Below are 14335 nucleotides of genomic sequence, written 5' to 3'. Positions count from 1 at the left end.
CTTTTTCATTTTCTGAGTTAAAACAATAGCTTAGCGCACTTTAAACAACAGCTCCGTCGACGTGCAGGTTTAACGCAGTGCAGAGCGCGTTCTGTGACCAGCCCAGAGCACGCTTGCACCCCATCCTGCGTGTGGGTCAGTGCCGCACCCGTGCCCTCCGCCCCGAGTAAACCTTCTCTTAGCTCTGGTCAACGTTCACGGTGCACGTGATGCCTTAAAACAATCTGATTGATTCTTTCCAGGCTCTTTTTGTAAATAAACACTACAGTTTAATCTGTTCTAAGTTACCATGCTGATAATTGGGTTTTCTACAGAGTTCACAATCTACAAGTGCACACTGGAGGAAGGACAGTCCCTCCCCCCGATTTCAACCCCACCCTCTAGGAGTGACACTAGTGACAGCATGAACAGCCTGACGCGTAACCTGCGGGCTCCCCCCCCCCCCCAGCCCCCACGCACACACCTGGACAGCACGGCACTTGTGCAAGCACGTGGGACCATGGGATTATGTGGCCCGTGCCATCAAGGATATCCACGCGTGTCCTCGGGCAGACGGGGCTCACTCCCTGTGGGGGCCGCGAAGGGCTCTATCGCGTGGATGCATCGTTAACTCACACTCCCCCTAATTACGAATACGTTTTTGGCTTTCAACTTTACGTGTTCAGAAATAATGTAACGGGCAGCTCTGGACACGTATCATCACAAACGCACACGTATAGCGGTGGTTTTAGGGTCTATTTCTCAGAGCGGGATCGTCGGTTTCTAGGGTGTAGCCCCTTCCCATTTTGATAAACTATTGCCGAACTGCTCTAGACCAAGCCCGCATTTCACCACCAACAGTGGCTCAGACTTTCTTCTTCCCCGTGCTCTGGAAAGCCTACTTCCGGGAAAATCACTCTCAACTTTGTGAACCAGAAAGAAAAAACCGTATTGCTTTTGTAACTAGAACAGATTTCGATATATCTTTTGTTTTTTTTAAGCACCTGACGGACCGTTTTTAACATTCTTTCTGAAGCAGATGTGAGCTCTGTAAACCAGCACGGGCAAGAGAGGGGGCTGTGAGAGCTCCGGAATACAGTTCTCTTTGGCCACACAGACCTGTAAAAAGCCAGGCTGTAAAGCGACAAAAAGCCAGCAAATCTGTCCTCACAGCCACGTTGTGGGGAAGCAGGTCCCCCGGGCACGGGCTGCACTGTGGTCGTGCACCGTGATGCTGGGGTCAGTTCACTTATCCGGTGAGTATCTTAGTTTCTTATCCTGACCTTTGAGGAGGGTTAGGGCTCTGACCTTTCTGGGGTATGATCTCAGCTTTGAGCTATTCTTAGTTTATGTGTGAAGCAGCCGAATAAAAAAAGTTCCTAACACGTTTTATTGCACGCGCGTCATTAGATGACGAATTAAATGAATAAAAGAACACCTTCGTGAATAGAAGCTGGAGAAAAGTAGGAAAACAATTGTTAAAAAATTACAACGAGATAAAACGCATTCTCTTCTTAAGTCTAGAAACGGTCTCTAATTAACGTGAGAGAAAAATCAGTCACATCCTCCCTCTCCCTGACGTCCCAGCCGCCATCAGGAGCCACGGGCAAGACCCATCACTGCAGGGACGTGACGCCCGGAGCCCGTCATTCAGGCTACAGCCTGTGGGAGCTTGTCAGAGGGAGACGGTGCTTGCTTATTCAACGGTTTCCTGGCTGCCCCCCCCCGTGGGCTCAGCGCGGAGAGCAAGAGTGACACCTCGGAGGACCCTCCTTTCCCAGCCCACTGCAGCGTCGGAAAAGGGGAGGGTGCTGGCTTTGGGGGTGCACGTGGTCACACAGGATAAAACCCCAGGCCTGGGCTCAGGAAGCCGCCTAAGTACCTGTGCCAAGGACAGGAAACCGGACCCTGGGAGGACCGAGCTCGTCTAAGAGAAAGGAGCCCGGGGCGCCTGTGCCCCCTTTTCCTGCCGGCAACGTGGACGGCCGAACAGGCAGTTCTCAGACATTAAAAAAAAGCCACTCGCTGGGGCATCTGGGTGGCTCAGTCGATTAAGCGTCTGACTCTTCATCTCAGCTTAGGTCACAATCTCACAGTTTGTGGTTCAAACCCCACTTCGGGCTTTGTGTTGACAGTGGAGGCTGCTTGGGATTCTCTCTTTCCCTCTCTCTCTGCTCCTCCCCTGTGCGCGCACACACGCACTCTCTCAGAATAAACTTTAAAAAAAAAGAAAAGAAAAGCCGTTCATCGCCACACCAAGCAACTGCCATTTCAGCAAGAGGCAGCCCGCCCAGGGCTCCAACCTGCTCGACGTGCTTGCCTTGAGCGGGAGACTTTCCAGGAGACTGGACTTCTGCTGATACTGAGCAAAGCCCCGTGTCACCTCTAAGCCATCAAAGGATAGATAGTTCGCCACCCACAGCAGCGGCCCCCGTGTCCTGGGGCAAATTCCAGCACTGGCTCACTGGCTCCTTTCTCCACGAGGGGCCCAGCGGCGGGAAGGCGCTCGCGGGCTGGCCGAGGGCCGCGCACCGGAGCCCCGAGGGTGAGCACGGGCCTCAGCAGCCCCTTGCGTTTGCTGCTTTCATACTTCTTTCCTGACTGTAAAGACGCTCGTGCTTAGTGTGGAAAGAGCAGGGGACAGACAGAAATGGATAAAACAAACTGGGGCCTCACCGCCACATCGCCCGAGACCCGCTGTCGGGCCGGCTGTTTCAGGCTGTTTTCTGTGCACAGATGTCCGTGTGGTGTTACCAATGAGGACCACCGTGTAGCCTGTTTATGTCCTTTTTTTTCCTTTTTAAAAGTTTTAGCGTGAGCACTTAAGATATTGATTTTAAAGCTCAATTTCTTAATAACGATAAACATTGTATCAAATATTCCATAATTGCTAAGCCCTTAGGCCTATGTTGGGCGTTCGGGTGGATCCCAAGTTTTGCCAACGTAAATACAGGATCATCCGTGACTCCGATTATTTCCCTGAGTTGATATTGTAGTAAACGAATTAATTACCAGGTCGAAGGGAATGGCTGCTCAAGGCTTCTGATGCTTACTGCCAAACTGCTTTCTGGGAGTCGGGTTCAGTTGAAAAACGAAGAGAGATCTCTCTCTTTTCAGCAAAGGGGCTCAATAAACTACAACTTTGTCATCTGCCTCGGGTACGGACAATGACTCCTTTGTGCTTTTGCTGACAAAAGTCAGTATCGTCATGGGGAAAAGGGAGAGCAGGAAAAGTTGTAATACAGGGTCCAACCACTCATGGAAATTACCTCGATGTGGAGCCTGATGTACAATTAAGAATAAGCTGTGATTTTCAGTGGTCTGTATGAGGGAAGAAGGTTTCCTAAGAATGTGCTTCACGGGAAAGTCTACGCACAAGGCCCTGTGGCGTTCCCGGGGAAAGAGGCCCGGGAGAAAGTGTCGCCTGTCCCATGCTGTCCCCTGGACGTGTGGCTCGAATCTGCAGTGACCGGACGCATCTCCCGCAACCAGCCAGAACGCACTAGAATTAGACCAGTGGGCAGGTCTCCAAAAGAGCCTGCTTCTTGGTGCGGCCACCCAGAGCCCAGGCCTCAGACAGTCCTCCAGAGGACGGCCTCAGAAGGCCACTGAGTGGGACAAAGCAGTGCAGAGGGCCTGGTAGCTCGGAGGGGAGGCGGGTCTGGCTTCTTTTGACAAGACGGGAAGGTGAGTGACGTCTGTTCCTTTCACTGCTTCAACCGTTCACACCGGCTACTGTGACGGCAGTATGGGGTCGCCCTTGAGCAGCCGCAAACGTGATGGGACAGGAGCCCCAAAGGGTCAGTGGCTGGGCTGGCAGGAGCCCCGGTGGGTGACCAGTTGGGGTCCGCCGTCGGCTCGGAGCAGAGGGCTCAGACGGCCCAGGCCAGAGGCCGGGGTTCTCGGGGAAGGAAGAAGGGACAGGAGGAAGCCAAGGGCAGGGCTCTGCTCGAGGACACCGACGGGAGGCCCACTTTGCACCCGGGGGATGTGCACACTACCTTCATGACGGGCTGGGCAAAGTACCGGGCACTCCAGTCGCAGAAGCCCGTCTGCGTCGTGGCTGAGACGAAGCTTCTGTGTCCAGCAGCGTCATCTGCATCGTCTGTGGTCTTCAGGGCATTTGGGGACAAAGGGGGGGGAGGAAATAGAAGGAACAGTTAGTCACATACCCGACACGTCTCTTTGCAGGCTTGAGAGGATTCAGAAGGAGACAGAAGACAGCGGTCTGGCTGCTGAGAACGTTCTTCTGCTGGCCTCACCCTGCGTCCTGGTGGTAGGGACCCTGAATGTGGGGCCAGGGCCCAGGGAACCCGTATTAGGGAGGCAACTGAATCTGCACTCGGGGGACTGTGTCCCCCCCCGGGGCTGGCCATGGTGGCTCAGCCGCAGAGTCTGTCGCTCTCACACAGGCCAGCGCTGTGAGGTCAGCAATCCCCCAGGGCCTCTGCGGCAGGGGCTGCCGGAGACCTGGTACCCGACTGTGCCAAGCGGCTCTGGGTGGGGAGCGAGACCAGTTGGGACATGTGGGTATTGAGACATAAACCACTTGATGCTGTCCCCCTGGACCACACATGTTTGTTTCCCATGGCAAGGCCTATGGCGGCCAACGTGGTCAGAGTAGGGCTCGCGTCACCGCACAAGGCTGGGCACGGGGGAGCAGGACTGAAGGCATCCCCCAGAAAGAAGTCCCTCTCGAGGCTCGCCGGGTGGAAAGTCCCACAGCTGGGGCACAGTGATAGGGTCTCCTCTCCTGCCTGCTGTAGGAACCTGTGCCACTGCTGGATCGGGGCCCTGGCTTGCGGCCCCGAAGACAGTGAGTGTCCCCTGCGCCCAGATGCTGCTGTCTGGCCGGCCCACGTCAGGGTCCAGCCAGGAGGATGAACCTCGCCCTGGGTGTTTGAGGGGAAAGACAACACATGTCACCCAGCAGGCAGCTGTGAACTTCTTAAGACCACTGCTTACAGAGCCGGGTCACGTGACATCCATGGCAGCCCACCCCCTTAGTGCATCCTGAACGGCCCCTCCAGACTGCGTCCTTGACCGACAGAGCGGCAAACAGTCTGGGCAAGACAGCCAAGGCCCCAGCTTATGTGTTCACATCACCCAGGCTGACAAAGACGCCAATCCCTCCTGCGCCTGAAATTTCTTTTTCAGCTTAAAGGCAGAGACCGTGGCTCCTTATGTGGCAAATGAAACGTTCGTGGAAAATGCAAACAATCCACTGAGAACAGGTGCTTGTACGTGGCAGCTGCCACAGCCAGCGGAGGAAAACGCTACTCACCCAAGAAGGGAGAAAGCAAGTTAGCTCCGGGCGCTTATGTGGCCATATGGGAGGTGCCAGAACAGTGAGCCCGTGAGGAAGGTGCCAGGACAGTGAGGCCACGTGGAAGGTGCCAGGACAGTGAGGCCACGTGGAAGGTGGCAGGACAGTGAGGCCACATGGAAGGTGGCAGGACAGTGAGGCCACGTGGAAGGGGCCAGCACAGAGAGGCCACGTGGAAGGTGGCAGGACAGTGAGGCCACGTGGAAGGGGCCAGCACAGAGAGGCCACGTGGAAGGGGCCAGAACAGTGAGGCCACGTGGAAGGTGGCAGGACAGTGAGGCCAGGACAGTGAGGCCACGTGGAAGGTGCCAGGACAGTGAGCCATGGCAAGGGGCCACAGGAACGAGGGCCCCGTGACACCGCAAGGTGGTGCCGGTACAAACCGTGCAGCACAGCTGGGGGCGGAGGGCAGGGTGGGGCCCGCGTCCCGGGCTGCAGGGTCTCCGCTCACACCGAGGGCGCACAGTCGAGCGTACCTGGTCTGGGCCCTTGTCGAACATCTTCCGCGTGCGGGGGAACTGCTGGGAGTGGGGCGTGTACTGCACCCCCGCGGGGCCAGGGGCGCTGGGGCGGCCCGCGGGCAGGTCTCGGCCGACTGGCTGCTTGGCCACGTCGTTGGTCAGGCTGGAGCTGCTGGCGCTGGACGTCGGGGGGGAGCCCCTGCCGTTGGGGGAGGAAGGAACGTTGCATGTTACCCAAAGACAAAGCCCCTTGTCCTCACCCGCCTGCCCGGGCACTGCCAACCGACCCGGGTCGGGAGCCCACACATCGCCACCCGCCCGGCACACGCACGTGCCTCCAGAACCAGCCGCCACGGCTGCAGCGACGGCCCTTGGGGCCCCGCCCACAGGCTCTGGCAGCGGTGCCCCTGGAAAGCGAGGGCGGCCCCGGCGGGCACGTCTGCTCGCCGCCTCCCGCCTGCGGATGCTGACATGTGAGGGGCTCTCCCTGCCCGCAACTGGCCAGCAGGAGCCAGACCCCGGCTGGTCAAACTCAGAGAGGCTGCACAAGTCAGGCTCCCGGGCGGTTCCTGCTGTGGCACCTCGTGCAGAGGAAGGCGGCGCAGAAGGGACCCGCATGACAGACACGGGCCGCTTACCCCGCCTGGTGGATGTGGATGCCCTTGTTGGTGGGGCTGGCGGGCGCCGACTGGGTGAGTGAGGACGTGGTGAGGATACGCTGGGGCCGGGCGTTCACTGTGGCCTGAAAGAGCAAAGCGGCAAGTGGTGTGGACGGCCAGCTGCTGGTGACCTCCGTGGCCGTGAGACAGCAGCCCAGGGCGGTGGCTGCTTTCGATGGCTTCAAGATCGCGCAAAGGGCCTCCTGGCCCAGGAAATCAAGCATGCGTGGGGGACGGCCCAGGTGGAGCCCCTCCCCAGTGTCCCCCTGCAGATAAAACCATGTTCGTTTGTTGGGGCGCCTGGGCGGCTCAGTCGGTTGAGCGTCCGACTTGGGCTCAGGTCACAATCTCGTGGTTCGTGGGTTCGAGCCCCGCGTCGGGCTCCGTGCTGACGGCTCAGTGCTTAGAGCCTGCTTCGGATTCTGGGTCTCCCTCTCTCTGACCCTCCCCCGTTCATGCTCTTTGTCTCAAAAATAAACAAACGTTAAAAACAAAAAACAAAAACATGCTCGTTTGCTTTCTGAGAAGTCATCTGCTGGGGTCCAGCGGGGCCCCAGGGTCGGCCCTGCCTGAAGCGCAGCCACGAGACTATGCCAGCGTTAACGCTAGGCTCCAGCCCCCCACAGCCCGCCCTGGCCTCTGCTCTGTGGCACTTTGAGGATGGAAACAAGACAGGCTGCTGTCAACATCCTTCCACAGACGTGCGCACATCTGACGTTTCACCGCAGACAATTCATGCCCGCTTGAGACGACTGTTGAGGAGGGAGATAGTTTCGATATTTTGAAGTGGGGCTTTGTGTCGATGGGGAAACCGGATGGCTGCTGGGGGTGCATGTGACGGGGAGGCAGGAGGCAGACGGGGCTGTCCCCGCCCATCGGACGCAAGCCCACCGTCCGCCAAGTGCTTCCTTGGACGTTCTGCTCTGGGGGCACGGGGCGGCTGGGCAGGCCCTGCCAGCTCTGGACACCCCCAGGAGAGGGCTCCAGGGCAGACGCTGCTGCCCCGGTGGCACTCGGGACAGGAGGCAGTTAAAGCAGCCGTCTGGGCTCCCCTGAGTGCAGCTGGTGCCAGACTGGGTCTCGAAGTTGGCCGCCACCCAGGGAAACAGAACCTCGACCTCCGTGGGGGATGTTCCGGGGCAGCCGGGCTCAGGGGACCCTCAGGTGTTCTGACCCCTCCCTCAGCAGTCAGGACGCTGTACTTCCTACGTGCAGCCAACAGGCAGAGAATTGCAGAAAACTAAACCACCAAAAAACTGTTCATTTACAGAATATCGATGCTTCCCTGATAATTTACCACTTTGAAACAAGAATAACAAGAAAACTGAACCGTAATCAAGCTTTACGAAACATTATGAAAAACATTTCTTTAATTATGTAAAGTATATTGTTTGTGAACTTGCTTTTGCTTCCTATTTAAATGACCTGGCCAGCTCCCTGTGCCTCCATCAAAACCCGAGAGCCAAGCGCCCCCCAAGCGTAAGCCGGCGTCGTCTGGGGAGAGTACAGGATCTGAGCTGAGAGGCTACAAACTTCCACAAGTCTCCTCAAAACGTCCAGAGATGGGGGAGGTGACAGGAAAGACAGAACGCTTTTGTGGCTGAAATTCAGACTTGGGCAGAACCCACCCCCTTTCCCACATGTCCCCCAAGACCCTCCCACCCTGCCTCTCCCGTGCTCGCTGCCCACCGCCCCTCAGGGAGGCTCCGCAGACCGGGCTCTGTTCCCTCTGCTGGGCCCGGGCGGCCGGGGTGAGGTATCTGCAGCCCCTCGCCCACACCCTTCACACCCACGGCCGCCACACGGCTCTCTTTCCAAGTCCGTTTTAGAAATCCTGAGGAGTGGGCACGCCGGCAGCTTTCACACTGGCGATCACAAGGCTTCAGGCTTCGAGGAAGCTTTCTAGAGCCCAACGGCTCCCATCTGTTCGATGAGCGTTGCCTCGGCCTTGGTCTCACACTTGGTGCGAGCCTGCAGGGGTGAGTGTGAGCAGAGGCGGGTGAGTGGACCCCGCCTGTCCGCGGACTTGGGGTGGGGACACGGGGCAGGGGGTGGGGCAGGGTGGCGAGCCCGGGGCCAGAGGGGCTCCTTCCCTCGCTGGTCCCGGCAGCCGTTTCACAGACAGCACACGGCCAGAGAAGGTCAGCAGAGAGGCAGCAGCGCTTTCGAGGCTCTGAACTGAGGACTGGGCCCAGCTGTGAGCCCCCTGCCCACCCCGCGCCTGTGCCCGTCCTCGCCGACAGGATTCTATGTTGCTCTCTGCTCGGGGACGCGGCCCTGAAGCCACTCCCTGGACAGGTGGCGGGGCCCAGACGAGCAAGGGCAGCAGGGAAGGGGGATGGTCACGGCTACGGGTAAAGCTCTGGGAGCCCGGCCTACTTTACTTTGTTATAAGCCGAATTCTCCCCTCAGGCGTATTCTCTTGGCCCGATGCAAACACAGACGTGGTTCGCGGGGACACATTTGCTCCCTGCCCTGTGCAGCTAACAGGGGCGTCTGGAGCAGGAGCCTGGACGGCAGCGACCCATCCCCCCCCCCCACCCCCATCTCCAGCTCCTGGGAACTTCTCTTCACTCTCTGGTTCTTTGCCTGGAACACGTCACTTTGCGAGGGCGCGGGAAGTCGGATCCGGTGCGGAGAAAAGTACCCTAGAGCAGCACGGGAGACGCGGACGCTGGATTTCCCACGGATCAGAGTCAGGGTCTGGGACTCCAGCCCAGGCGTTCTGCTGCTCTTTCCCGGGCGAGGGCACGACTGCAGGGATTGTACTGTTAACCACATGTCGAGAATCTGGATTCCCAGGACTGTCCCGAGGTGACTGTCCTGGGGCTAAGTATGACGCAGAGCCTGCTGGCTGCTGGGCCACTGAGAAGACACCTATCAAGGCACAGGATTCTGTTGATCTAAGAGAAAAGTTGTCTGTGAACTGCACGTCCCAGACAGACAACATGAATTGCCGTTCTGGAGCGCTGAGTCCTGGGTACTGCTCATTTGCCACAGCGACGGGGACAGCGAGGCACTGCCCCGTGGCTGCCGATGGCCGTCGGGGAAGCCGCGGTCCTTGGCCCCCCAGGAAGCGAAGCCAGCACGGCCGAGGCCGGGGGGGGGGGGGTCTCACCTGCCCCCTTTCCAGGGTCTGTGCATTTTGGAGCAGCGGCAACAGAGAGTAGTGAGGACAGGGAGGAAGGAAGGAGACGTAAATATTTCCACTTTGCTTCTCAGGGTTACTGTGTTTACTCGCCACAGCAGGGCCCACAGGGAGCCCAATTCTGCAGACCAACTAGGGCACGGGTAGTGGGCTGAAGGCCGGTGGCGTTTGACCAGGGCCCACGGGCCCGGAGAGGCACCCTCTACCTGCTGGCAGGGTGTTCACGAGGGCCCAGAGCACAGGCCCAGCGGCCACCCCAGAGCCACGGAGTCTGATCTCCAAGGGGACCAGCTCTCCTGGGGCCGTTTCTGCATCTGGCCCGGCAGGGCCTGTGACTCTCAGGAGGGGGCGGCGTCTACTTCTGTAAGCTACGCAACTCTGGGTGATGACGCCGTCACCTCTGGGTCTGCGGGGAGGTGAGAACGGACAGGCGCGTGACAAGTTGCAAACTACACACGGACATGCCTCTCGGTCATTAACAGTTCGCCAGGACTGCCCCGATTTCTGACAATTCTGGGAGGCCCTCCTGCTGGAGGCGGCGGCAGGCAGTGAGGCAGGGGAGGCCCCGGAGGGGGGCACACAGCACTGGCACACAGGCTCCTCTGTGTGGTGGTGGTGGGTGGGGGGCGGGCAGCGGAGGGTCCTCCCGGGAGGACCCCGCCTCTGGGAGAAGAAGGCCCTTTCGACCCGAGTGAGAAGAAATGAAAATGCTTCCGTGGGCATCCACAGAGCCCACAGAGAGGTGCTGCACTGTGGGCTCACTGCACCCTCGCTGGGTGAACGCGGGTTTGGGGCGAGCGCGGCAGCTCCCTGGGCTCTAAGTGAGGTGCTAACTGGGAGGAGAGGGTCCCTGAATGGGGATAGGGCTTTAAAAGAAACCGACGCTATCAGCACGGAGCCAGGATTTAATCAGTTTCCGTGGAACTTTTTTGAATTTGGTTTTTGGGGATCTCAACCTTCATTTTGTTTCTTGGTCACTTAGGCCTTTGGTTTATAAGGGAAGTGTTTGGCCTCGAACCTCACACGCTGGCTTGTGATCTCCATCGCACCTGGCTGCACGCGGCCCCCCGCAGACGTGGTGGCGGCCAACACTTGGGCTCCTTGGGCGTCGGGATGCTGGGGGACTATTTCTAGGTGAGTTTACGTGAGTACAGGTTTTCTCATAAATATTAAAAGTAGTGATGATCACTGCACGCGACCCTGACATTTGAACACCTGTCGCGTGAAATTTCCTTCTAAGTGTTGTCCCCAAAGCACAGATGGCAGGAGTGGCCGCCAGGGAGGCTGTCGGGGCCATCGTGGTTCCTGAGGTCGTCGTGCTGTTCTTTGTATTTCTTTCCGTGGTTTGAAATTTTCCATAATAAAAACTATAAGCAAAACGCAAACCCCAAGCCTGTGTGGACAGGGGATATAAATACTTGAAATTAGGCCACAGTTCTTGAGCTATGTGAGTTCCTGAGCTGCCAGCAATTTCTATATTTGAATACGGAATTCTACGGGGTATTCCGGAGTAATAAGGCTGTTTTGACTCTGATGAATAAAAATTTGGTGTCACAGTTAAATATCAAAAATAGGTCCATTTCTCTGTGAACTGAAATGCAATCCCCTCGTTAGTTGCTAGAGTAGAAAGTAAGACATTTTTAAAATTAAATTGAGGGCAAGAAAATATTTCCTTAATGTTTATGCTTCCAAAGCTTTCAGTGGCAAATGTTTACTCTTGAAAACACACACACACACACACACACACACACACACACACACACACACACCTGTATACATTTACACACAGACACACACAGACACACTCTCACTCACACAGGCTGTGTTGCACCAGTACAAGGCTTCAGGAAGTATGGACTCTAGAGGAACCCACTCCAATCTCTGCCTTCTGGGTGTGCCGACCGTGTGCACACTGGAATGTGTGTGTCTGTCGAGATCAGCACGACAGTCAGAAAGCCACAAGCCACTTCTAAGCTCTGTTAGGGAGCGCTGTTCTAAAACCTCGAGAGGCTGTTTCGGTTGTTGTAACCTGCTGGTGTGGCTTTGCCGGCTAGGAGCGATCGCACACACGATGTTTAATTACCTCAAGTGGGCTGAAGAGGCACTTCCAGCTCGCAGCCACGCACCTTACACGTAACCCGAAAGACACGGAGACACGGATTCCGTGCTTTACGCACGCGTGAGACGTTCCTCAGAGGAACGTCTCTGACCATCTGATCTCAGGTCTACTGTGATGAGTTTATAGTTGTGAAATTTCAAGATTAGGTACTGACATATTTTTAAACAATTCAGGTTGATTTTCGATAAAGTTAAATACATAAAAGCCACTACAAAATAAACTTATATAGAATACCAGTTTCATCATGACCAAAATAACCAAGGGGGCGGGGAGTGACTGGAGCACCTGATGACCGTGCTGGCCCTGGCTGTGCTGGCCATGGCCGGGAGACCGGCCTACACCTCAGAGACAAAACAAGGCCTTGAGACACCTCTGTGCGTCACAAGCTTTCAGGCAAAGGTAATGACCTCAGCTTCTGTCTCAAGAAACTGGAATCTGAAGAGCAAGTTAGACTCAGGGTAAGCAGAAGGAAGAGGGTAATGAGGATGACGAGAGCTGTCAATAAAATGGAAAATAAAAAGCAACAGACAAATAAGGACAAAACCAGAAGCTGGTCCCGTGAGGTTTCCTTCAGCCCGAGTGGTCGTGAGTGTGACCACGGGTACTGGGAATGAAAGGGGACATCACTACAGACCACACAGACGTGGACAGGATCATGAGGGTAACGGATGGGAGCCCGTACCTAACTTCCAGGCACCCTGACACAGCTGAGTGGAAGCAGGGCAGTGCCCCGACTGAAGCTGCACACAAACAGAGGTCGGGTACACCGTGAGGCGCTTGTCCAAAGTCTCTCTAACCACCTGGGGTTCCCTGCATGAATATCCATAATGGGGGACCAGGAACTCGGAAGCTTTGCTGGGAACGCCGTCACACGTACCTTGTAGGCAATGCTGTTGAGCACCTTCATGGCCAAGTCGGAAACGTCTGGATAGGGATCCGCAGCCAGATGCAGTAACACTCTCCAAATCTGAGTGTAAACACTGTTAAAGGAGACTCCTAGGAAAGAGAAAGGGGATGTTTTAGCAACGGATAGCTGTCGCTGGTGTGCTTGGCCGGCTCCTGGAGACCTAGCTGCTGCCAGGAACGGGTGCTTTCCAGAGCTGGGGCTACGGAGCCTCATTTTTGTCATCTGGTTAGGGGCCCAGACACTCAGGGGTCCCAGCTGGTAACTAGGCTTGATGGCACGATTTCATCTTCTGAGGCTGGATATTCCTAGCAGGAAAAGTGAGTTAGGAAAGGCTGGCCTTCCTTGAAGCCCTGGCTGACTGGACAGCGCTATCTAGCTCCCGAGGACCGTTCAATCTCACACCTGGGTTTCTAGGGAGCCATCACGGTCTACGTGAGCTGCGCGTGTTGGATGGGAATGCCCCGGGCTGTGACACACTGACTCTCTTGTCTACACACCACACGTGGCACCGTCCCGAGTTCCCAGGAAATCCCAAAGGGTGTGTGTGACGTGACCTGAGCCCTCCAGGTCCTCCCCGGGCAGCCACCACATTTGCTGGGTGTGTCCACACTTCAGGTCCCGTCTGCGTGTCTGGACGCCATGGCGGATGAGGCAGGATGTTGACGCGGACGGGGTGCGTCACAGACACGAAGGAAAGGGAAGTCACGGAGGGCCTGACCCAGGAGCCCGCCCAGTCCTACTTGACCCTCACAGTCTCAGCCACAGGCACCATCCCTGGGCATTACAGAGGGGCAGTGAGGCTGAGCGCCCAGAGGATGAAGGATTCAAACGCACGCCCGTCGGACGTTCGGGCCAATGCCGCGTCCGCCACGCTGTGCTGCCGTGGCAGCTCCAGTAACGGGCAGACGATTCCTTCTGTCAGGGGTGGGGCTGGGAGGTGAGCCCGGAAGCCTTTATGGAAGAGGCACGCAGTGGGCTTTGGAGGGGAGGCAGGACTGCTCTCCTGGCAAAAGCCTCGCTGGCGGGAAGTCGGCGGAGCAAACGACGGACCGGCACCGAGGTGATGGGGACACAGGGAGCATTTGCGGAAGTGGCGAGACAGAGACCTGCGTCGCAAACCAGAGAGGACAGTGGGGCGGCTTGGAGACGGAGGCGGCAGGGCGGGTGGGCCGGGTGCAGACCCCTGGGGGGAGAGACCATGGAACCCGGTCGGCACCAGGCAGGGAAGGGGAAAGGCAGCCTTCCGAGAGGAGGCGGGTGAGCCAAGGCCGGGAACGGGGGCGCGGGCGTGGATGCCGCACCCTCGCTCGGTGCTGGGGCGGACCTGGGGGCTGGGCACGGCACCGGTCCTGCTCCCGCGGATACGCCGAGACCCCGGGTCATCTGCCCGGCCAGCTCCGGGTGCGGCCCCTCCCGCACCGGTGAGGGACTTCAAATCTCACGGATGCTGCCAGAGGACGGTGTGTTCCTCCATCCCGGAATGGGCTGCACCCAGGCATTCAAATTTCTCTTTTAATGTTTATCTGTTTTTGAGAGAGAGCGAGCGAGAGAGTGAGCGAGTGCGTGAGCAGGGGAGGGGCAGAGAGAGAGGGAGACACAGAATCCGAAGCAGGCTCCAGGCCCTGAGCTGTCAGCACGGAGCCCGACGCGGGGCTCGAACCCACGGACCGCGAGATCGTGACCCGAGCTGAAATCAAGAGTCAGAGGCTTAGCCCCCCCAGGCGCCCCTGCACCCA

At 57.5% G+C, this 14335-nt stretch overlaps 1 protein-coding gene across 1 annotated transcript in view; it reads right to left on the bottom strand.

The window, feature by feature from the left end:
- RPTOR (regulatory associated protein of MTOR complex 1) overlaps nucleotides 1-14335 on the bottom strand; it is a 334863-nt gene that overhangs the window by 29900 nt on the left and 290628 nt on the right. The window contains exons 21-24 of the mRNA XM_042914527.1: nucleotides 12570-12688; nucleotides 6405-6508; nucleotides 5782-5965; nucleotides 3981-4091 (exon numbers count right to left, since the gene is read on the bottom strand). Coding sequence (XP_042770461.1) covers nucleotides 3981-4091; nucleotides 5782-5965; nucleotides 6405-6508; nucleotides 12570-12688 — 518 coding nt within the window. The remainder of the gene's footprint in view (nucleotides 1-3980; nucleotides 4092-5781; nucleotides 5966-6404; nucleotides 6509-12569; nucleotides 12689-14335) is intronic.

This window comes from Panthera leo, chromosome E1, assembly GCF_018350215.1.
Source record: "Panthera leo isolate Ple1 chromosome E1, P.leo_Ple1_pat1.1, whole genome shotgun sequence".
Classification (NCBI taxonomy): Eukaryota; Metazoa; Chordata; class Mammalia; order Carnivora; family Felidae; genus Panthera; species Panthera leo.
The sequence above is the reverse complement of the archived record's forward strand: the minus strand, read 5'-3'. Positions and strand labels throughout refer to the sequence as shown.